Genomic DNA, 9392 nt, shown 5'->3' on the forward strand with positions numbered 1-9392 from the left:
AAGGGGTAAGTCAGAGAGCGATAAGTATGAGAAAGACTCAGCCTACCATTGCTGGGTGTGAAGATGGAGAAAAGGGACCACAAGCCAGAAGATGAGGGTGGCCTCTAGAAGCTGGAAACAGATATCTCGGTCCTCAACTCAGCAACAACCTAAGGGATCCTAAAATTAAATACTCCCCTAGAGAAATAGCAAAGAAAGAAAGGAATAGAGCTCTCTTGACTCCCTGATTTTGGCCTTGTGAAACCCAGAGCAGAGAAAACCAGCCAAATCCTCTAGACCTACAGAACTGTGATAAAATAAATGGTGTTTAAAGCTTCTAAATTTGTGGTGATTTGTTACAACAGTAATAGCAAATGAAATAAATATCTCAAGTTACAAAACTCAAACTCAACCTCACAGGGTCTATTTTACTCCTATAATAAAAGCTCTGGTACAGGTCAGTTGTTGGGTTGATAATTCAGTGGCTTGATCCCCTGTTCAGAGAACCAAATTCTTCCACATTTCTGCTAAGCCATCCTTGAAATGGTAGCCATGTCCCCTAGTGGTCACAGGGTGGCTACAGCCACTCCAGGAATACTTCAAGACAAAGAAAGATTTTTTTCCTAAGGCATCTCTTTTAATAGGGAAAAAAACACTTTCCCAGAAGTTCCCCAGCAGATATTTCATCTTGCTTCATTGACTGGATCTAAGGTCTATGTAAACCACTAAAAATCACTAACAAGGAGAATAGAAACAGACTTGGATCAATTAAATTTACCCAGGTCACATAGGATAGGGCTAGGCAACAGAACAAAAGGCAGGACTCTGCTTCGTGGGAAAAGGACAAAAATGACCATGGGTACCCATCATCAGCATTTGCCTCAAGGTTTTAGTTATCCTAGAGCAGTGAGTTATTGATGCAGAACTAAGGTTGCCCAGCTGAAACAATGAGTCACTTAGTCGGAGTCCAGCTCAGTTCCCACCAAATTCAAAAACCAGAGTAGACGACATGGATGCGTGATCAGAAGTCTAAAATATCAAAGACTGAACACTGAGTGTCAACATTTAACTCCAAAGCAGGGACCTACAAGCCATTAAAGAGTCTAGAGAGAATGAGATTGAGAAGAAATTGAGTAAGTCATTCAAATCCAGAAGACCATAAACTATGTGTGTCCCATACTAGGAAAGCAAAGTCTTTGAGAGATGCTGAGGAGCTGGCCATAGCTGAGCTACATGGCTAGGTAAAAGTGCTGGGCTGGCTGGAGATTGGTTGCTGTGTATATGGGGTGCCTCTGCTCTGCATATGCTGCGCCTACCTTGGTGTTGGGGCATCCAGTTTATCACTGCTGCATACATGATGTCTTCATGTCAGCAAGCTGGCTGGTCAGGTCAGGATTTATCAGTATGGGAAGAAAATATGTCCAACTTTCAAGAAGTCTCTTTAGGTTAAAGAGCAGGAGGGAAGATGGAGAGAGAATGGGTGGTAAGAGAAAAAAAAAGAGGACAGATGAAGATGGGAAGGGAAGGAGGAAAGTCAGAAGGAGGGGAGTAGAGAAGAAGGAAGGGGAAGTGAAGACAGGGGAGGGGAAAGGAGAATAGAAAGAATTGTTTTAAATAAATCTGAGCACCGCATCCCTCCAACTAAAACCTTTTCACACCCTTGTGGTTAATACCAACAGTCATGTTTGCCCTTTTCCCATGCTGTAGAGCCCTGAGTTTTGTTATGTTGTTCACCTGTATCTTAAACGACTCAGGCAATGCTAACTGAATTGATCTCATTCTCTTTGTCGATGATGATTTTAGTGTTTTGCTTATGGCCCAGTTCCAGTCCATGAGACAGGTCAGAAGGTCAGCCAAAGGTCTTAGCAGAGTTTTAGCATGGCTTGTGTTTCTTGCACACTCTAGGCTCTGACAGATTTTGTGGCTTCATCTTACACCCCTTACTCCCTCCACCTCTCTATTCTGGCTACACTGAATTTTTTCCACAACTTCAAAGTGTCACAATCTCTTGATGCCAGAATTTGTTCTTATTCTACTCTTGTTTTCCCCCTTCCCACATCTTTTTCTCCTTCTTTAATGTCGCTTCTTCAAGAAGGCGTTTCTTACCCCATTGGCTAGATCAGGTTTCTATTTTTACATTAGTACTCTTTTCTTCATTCAGTAAATCATGCAAAAAAATATTATGTTTTATGTTGCCAGTCAGATTACTAAATGTTGTCCACGGGACAGTCAGCCACCAAAACAGCCACAGCCCTTGCACTCACCACACTGTTGATTACTCAGTGAATGTCTGTCTTCCCAGTTGTACCCGGAAAGCTCTGTGAGGGATCTGTCTTGTATTGCACTAGTTTCCCAGCTTTTGGAATGGTACCTAACACGTAGTAGGTACTCAATAAAGAGTTGTTGAATTAGTGAATAAATAAGGAAAGTGGGGAATTGAGAATCCTTAAGCAATGGAAATACCTCTAACTGGCCCTGATGAGCAAAACATTTCTGCTAGGGAGATCAACTGTTCAATTCCAGTTTGGAAATGAAGGGTATGGGAGGACTTGGGACTTTCAGTGCTAAAACTGAGAAACTCCTGAGCAAACTGAGACTAGTTGGTCACCCTCTATTTGTGGCCCTCCAAACCAAAGGAGTTCCTCTGTTTGTCCTCACTTTCCACTCTTTTCTACCCATAACTGATCTTTTGGGAAGATATTTCCATTCTGCTTCTAAACGAATGGAAATGTTTCAGGCTCTACCATTGTTTCCTGAAATGGTAGTTTCTCAAGGCTGACAGGTTATGTATTTTACCATCAGAATTTTAAACTGTGGACCCCTCATCTCTGGGTAGAGTGAAAGCTGCTGATGCATGTGTTCAGCCATTTGTACTTATCATCTTCAAAACTACTCATCCTTAAAAAGGTTTCCCAAAATCAAAGCACTTTAGAGACGCCAAACTAGAAGGTTGAAAAGCCAGCGCATTCAACAAAGCATGGACCATTGTTCATCTATTTCAGAGACACTTCCGAACAGTTCTTCCACAGGCTCTTTCAAGCAATGTTTCTCTTCTACATGAAAACTTTGAAAGAGAAGAGAGAAAAGCAAAGGTCTATCTTATATACAGGCACGCATTTGAACATCAGTGGTTTTTTTGCTCCAAGAACTGAAATTTGCTCTTCACAGAGATGATAGAATGCTCTGAAAATGACCCAAAAGACCAATGAAAATCCAAACCGCAATCTGGTTTTTGTTTGTTCCAAGGCACAGAGTATTGGCATTAGGTTCTTAGCTCTGGCCAGAATTCCAATGTTTTGACTCCTTGCTTGGTATTCTCACTCCAACATCACCACAATGCAGCATCACTGTGTGTATGTGTCAATAAATTGTTTTCAAGTTTGATTTTCTTATTTAAATTGAACATGTTTTCATGGTTCATGTTTCACCTAGAACCAGCCTACTCAAAAGGGCAGGTGTTCATATTTTTATTGATGCTGACTGGTAGAGCTTATATTAAGGGTTATTGAATTTTGACACATATAAATAAGGAAGAAAACACACACTTTGGCAAATTGTAAAGGTGAATCCTCCTGTCAAGGCGTTTTTGTATGTTCTTTTAGACATACTCCCTGCTCATCACTGGAGGCTCTCCCTTTCAGTATTACTGGCATGGGCAATGGCAGGTCTCAGCCTTTTGTGTTTGTTTGTTTTTTGAGAGGGAGTCTCACTCTGTCACCCAGGCTGGAGTGCAGTGGCACAATCTCGGCTCACTGCAACCTCTGCCTCGAGGGTTCAAGCAATTCTCCTGCCTCGGCCTCCCAAGTAGCTGGGATTACAGGCACGCGCCACCACGCCCGGCTACTTTTTGTATTTTTAGTAGAGGCAGGGTTTCACCACAGTGGCCAGGCTGGTCACAAACTCCTGACCTCAAGTGATCCACCAGTCTCAGCCTCCCAAAGTGCTGGGATTACAGGCGCGAGCCATCGTGCCCGGCCAGGTCTCAGCTTTTGAAAATCAAGTAGTCTATCTCTTTTGAAGTCATGTCAAGGGATGACATGTATGTCATCCATCAGCGACTTCTCTCATAAGTGACCCACATCTGGTATTCATGAAACGGTCAGCGCATCCTCTACTGTTACAAATTAGATCCTCTTCACTTCACTGTCTGCGCCTCTTTCTGGTCAAGTTTCTCACACAGTAGATTTCTGAAGCATGAGCCAGATACTAGTCCATTATATGTTCCAAGCTCCAGGAGCCACAAATCAAGCTCTCTGAGTGTCCTAATCAAGCCCCTTCTTCTTCTTGACGGAGGAGCCCACTGTGGTGGCTTCTGTTGGAGCCTTGCCCACATCCCTTCCACCAGGTAGGCGCACTCATCTCCCAGTTGCTGTGTTAGCCACGAACAACTCACAGCTGCCCTTCTCAGGGAAGGCCTCTTGAGAGAGCAGGACCATCGGACCATCTCACCTGGGAGGTTATGCCTCTCACACCACAGGCCAGTCAATGGCCAATGACTCACTGACATGGGGTCCAAAAGTCTGAAACCCTAGCTTCAAAGTGAGACAATTCTGTGATGTGATTCATGCTGCAGAGCTCCCAGGGAAACCAAGCTGGACTGCTTTCCAACTGGAAACCTCTCATTGCTTGGCTCCTTCCCTTATCCCATCCTATATCCCTTACTTCCCACCTCCTGAGAGCACCCACTCAGTAAGTCACTTGCACAAGGACCCCTGTGTCAGGCTCTGTTTCTAGGGAATCCAATCTAAGACATGGCCTGTCACCCATGGAAGCAGGTAAGGCAGAAGAAACTCACAGCACAACAGAAGTTCTGTTCACAAACCTCTTCTAAGTTTCATCTGGCCACATCCACCCTTCTTTGCGCTTCAGTTGCCAATAAGTGGTGAGCAGCAACAGTATCCAAATGAATGTTTATCAACCCCTCTTTAAAGTCTAGCATAGGTGGCCTTACTTTGGAATATGGCATCTATTTGCTTGAGCCCAGGAGTGAAATAGTTCCCTTTGACTTCCTGATGTTATATGAGGCACACATAAAATTCCGAGCACATGACAGGAGTCTGCTGAATGCTAGCTATTATATTAAAATCTTTTAAAATCATGTCTTGAGAACTCATTGCATGCCACATGCTAGGCTACGTGACAAACACTATTATCTCATTCTGTCCTCACAGTGACTCTTCAGGGGGTCATAGTACTATTAATCCTCATTTTGCTTATCCTCATTCATAAAGCCAAATTTCAGAAAACATTCAATGCCTGGGACTTGTTCCAAACCTAGGTTTCTGCCTAATTTTTTTACCAAACCTTTTTCTCACTGTGCTCGTTTCCCCACCCTGAAACTGTGCTCCCTTTTGCAGTTTGTTGCTCCTGCAGCCTGTCAGCAGGGGTTCCAGCTGCAGGTTCTAACTTCTTTCTCGATGACAGTAAAGTCTTTTGTTTTCTTTCTTCCTTGGCATTCAGATCTGCATGAGTTCTGAAGAAGAACAAGATGGTTTTATCAGAGTCCTCAGTGGAAAAAAGAAAGGCCTCGTCCCCCTGGATGTCCTCGAAAACATCTGATCCTGACTCCTCCTCTGTTTGCAGTAGGCAAGCTCTGCTGCGATGCCTCTGCCTCATCTCACACAGCGTCAACCCAGAGGAGCTGCCGCACTGACCCAGCCCCCAAGGAAACAGCGAGACAAGACTCAAGGATCGGAGACTGTGACGTAACAGCCACAAAACAGAGGGCCCACTGCACAGCATACCCAGGCTGCCCAAGTGGGGACGAGGCTGAGAGAGTCGGCAGGCAGAGCCAGATGCCATGCCTGGCAGCAGCAGCAGGACTATAAACTACAGCCGTCCCCCGGGACCCCACTCCTTTCCTGTCTGTGTGGTGTAAGTTCACACCCAGAAGGGTGCTCCAGTTTGCAGGGTAGCCCAGTGCAAGGTGCAGATCCATGCAGCCACGTATGATTCTGGTTCCAGACCTGTCCCCAGTACTGGTCAGTCAGTGTCATCACATTTCAGGCCCCAGCAATCTCTGTGCAGAGCATCAGAAAGGCCTGCTTCCCAGCCCTCAGCATTCCAGTGCTCCTCAGGCGCCCTCTCTTTGCGATTGTGCTGTTCAGAGTGTCTGATGTGTTCTTTCTTTCTCTTCAGTCCTCTGAGTACCTCTGCTGGTGTGCATTAGATGTGAGGGCTATGTTGACATGGCATTACCTGCAAAGACCTGACCTGCCTAAAGATTGCCGACGGGCCATCCTTCCTGCTGTCCTAGTTACTGACCTGGGTGACAGAGCAGGACATGAGACATAGACACAGTGAGGAAGAGAAGTGGGGGAAGGTGGGGCAGAGAGCTCTTACTTATTGAAGATTATACAGCCCTTTCAGTTATGAAGTCCCTATTTGAAGGAGATGGACCTGGGAAAGAGACTCTAACAAAAAGTCTCCATTTTCACTTTGCATCCTCTCTGTTGGAGGCAGCATTTTTCCTTCATGCTGTCCTGTAGGACTCCACTTTGGAGGCTGAGCCTACCTTGTGGAGAACCAGGAACATGGAGGGGAAACAACAGCGTCTTAGAAGAAATGTAGCCAAATTGGAATCCATTCTTCTTTAGGGCAGTATATTATATCCTAGCAGATGTAAAATGGAAAAGAATCCTCATGCTTCATCCTTCTGAAAGTAGAGGAACTAGGAGCCCAATTAGCATCATCTAGGGGAATCCCTATGTCTCTGTACTTGTACTAATGTTTACAAGAACGCAATATACTGTGATGCCTTCCTACTTAAGCCTCCTAGCATTCAAACTTGCATCCTATTAGTCATTAATATGGTTAAACTTCAATTCACAATGACCTTGGAATCAAAGTCAGTTTGATTTATTTTGTTACAGTTCAATAAAATCCTTAGAACAGTGGTTTTTAAAAGACTTAAATGGGTGCATCCTATGCATGTAAACATCATTTCCCAAACTAAAGCATCATTAGTCTCCATTTATTTCTTTTATTTTTACTCATTGTGAAGTTGGGAACTGAGAGGGGATGGCTGCTGGTTTCACAGAAGTTTGGATGCCTTACTCTTATCTTAAAGCCAGCATCCATAATTTCCTCCCTCTCGGATGCCACATGCAAAACCAGGTACAATGTCAAGATGGATTCTTTGAGAGCCAGGGTAGATCATATGACTGTCTTTCTGTAAAATTGGATGCCTAGTACAAAGGCTCTTTGCCTCTAATTCAGTATTCCATTTAATAAAAACAACACAGTGGCTGGAAAGGAGCATCAGAAACGTGTCCTGATCTCTTCTTTCTGTTGCGATATCCATTGAATTTTTGGTACAGTGATGTCACATCATATGCATGTTAAATTAAGAAGAATCTTAAAGATCAGTTTGCCTTTTACAGTTGAACAGGAGGAAGATGTGGTATCTGGCCTCCAAGGTCCTCTCCCAGCGATCCCTACCTCCTCATATTCTTTCCTTTGTCTAGTCCCTTCCCACACGGAATCGCGGCTGGTCTTAAGTGGCCAATAGAATACAGCAGAAGTGGTACTACAAGGCTTAGTCTATTTTCTGTTTCTATAACAATATATCTGAGACTGGTGAACTTATAAAGAAAAGAGATTTATTTAGCTGACAATTCCAGAGGCTAGGAAGTCCAAGAAGCATAGCACTGGCATTTACTTGGCTTCTGGTGATGGCCACATACTGTCTCTATCATAGCATGGTAGAGAAGCAGAATAGAAATCAGGCATGTGCAAAGAAAGAGAGAGACCAAACATGAGGAGCAGCCTTGATTTTTAACAACGCACTCTTGAAGTAACAAATCCAGTCCCAGGAGAGCAAGAACTCACTCACACCCATGGGATAGTATTATCTCTTCATGAGGGATTCTCCCCATGACCCAAACACCTCCCATTCAGCCCCACCTCCCAATATAGCCACAATGGCAATCAAATATCAGCATGAGTTTCAGAGGGGACAAACCAAATTCAAAACATAGTAATGACCCCATCCCAGACTGTATCTGAGGTTAAGTTTTAAACTCAGCTTTAGCCTTGATCTCTGGGAATACTCATTGTTAGAACCTTGAGATACCATAGAATTTCAACTACTCTGAGGCCACCATGCAGGAAAGACCCAGTGGAAAGACTACATGTTTTATCATCTGAGGTGGCAGACATCACAGAAAATAGATGAGTCATCCCTGCTGAGCTCTGCCCAAGTTACAGATTTATGAACAAGATAACTATGTGGGGATTTTTTAAGTCACTAAGTTTTGGAGTGATTTGTTATACAGAAACAGATAACAGAAGCAGGGGTTTTGTAATTTGAGTCCATGTTAGAAGAGAAAGACACTCTTTCTGCACAACAAAGCCCAAAAGTTTTGCAAACATCAAGTGTTAGAAGGCAATTACCCCTCCAAATAAAAGATATCTAGGATTCCCTAAAGATCTAGAGTCATCCAGACATAAGGGAAAAAGCTAGACGCTCCTCATAGTACAGATTTTTATGAATGCTTACACAAACACATAGATTTTAGGAGTCACAGCTTTTCTTCTCCTGCCTGTCTGCACAAATTAAAAGCACAAGGATAGCTATGGCCTACCAAAGTCTTAAAGATTTGTAAGACACAGAAAATGGCTAAAAGAAGAACCACATTTTTGAATGGAGAAGAGATGAAGACCTCAGGAGATAGACTCTGTTGAGGAGACAGGGAAGGAGGGATATGTCCATATGAAGAATCAAAAGGGAAGCTGAGGGATGTGCTTCATAGTGCAAGAAAACAGCCTGAGACCCCTCACCTTCTGCCCTGCCTACAGCCAAGGGATGGTACATACCTAGCTACACAAAGGAAAATACGCCCTATACTTCACCACCAGTGCTGTAAGACTTGACTTCTATTATAGTAAATTTGATATGAATAACTGAGTGAACCTTCCTCAGGGCTCTGGATAGTGGAAAAGAGAACTCCCTTTATCTCCTGTCACTAGCAGATGTCTACAGCACCTTTCATGTGGGCAGCAGGGCTACAAAGAGAGCCCATGTGTAGATGTCCAGATGGCTAGATTTCACAGATGGTTAATTTCACAGACCACTTTTCCTCCCTAACTACACACCACACACCACCACCACCACCACCACCGCCCACACACAAACACTCACTCACTTCCATTAAGAGGAAGAGTGCAGCATTTGGGTTGCATGGAGCTGGTAGTGGAGGCGAACATGGTAGGATCTATTAGAGTTAGTCTTCTCTGCTATTAAAGAGAGAAAAACAAAACTAGTGGGAAGATCACAATACCTTGGTTCCAAGTACTGTCAAAAGGCAAAAGATCCAGTTGTCCAAGAAACTCGTACTCCAAGGAGGAGAGAGCCAAGAAGGAAATCTACTGGCCAGCCTCAGCCTAGAGCCAGCTCAAGGCAGAGATGCAGC

The 9392-nt window shown here is 43.9% G+C and overlaps 1 protein-coding gene across 1 annotated transcript in view; it reads left to right on the forward strand.

The window, feature by feature from the left end:
* The window catches only part of STAC (SH3 and cysteine rich domain), a 154733-nt gene extending 147487 nt beyond the window's left edge, over positions 1–7246 (forward strand). The window contains exon 11 of the mRNA XM_032269715.1: positions 5440–7246. Within this exon, the coding sequence (XP_032125606.1) occupies positions 5440–5538 (99 nt within the window). The 3' untranslated portion in view covers positions 5539–7246. The remainder of the gene's footprint in view (positions 1–5439) is intronic.
* Positions 7247–9392: the final 2146 nt, after the last annotated feature.

The sequence above is a fragment of the Sapajus apella genome, unplaced genomic scaffold (assembly GCF_009761245.1).
Source record: "Sapajus apella isolate SASKATOON/1434 unplaced genomic scaffold, GSC_monkey_1.0 scaffold4, whole genome shotgun sequence".
NCBI lineage: Eukaryota > Metazoa > Chordata > Mammalia > Primates > Cebidae > Sapajus > Sapajus apella.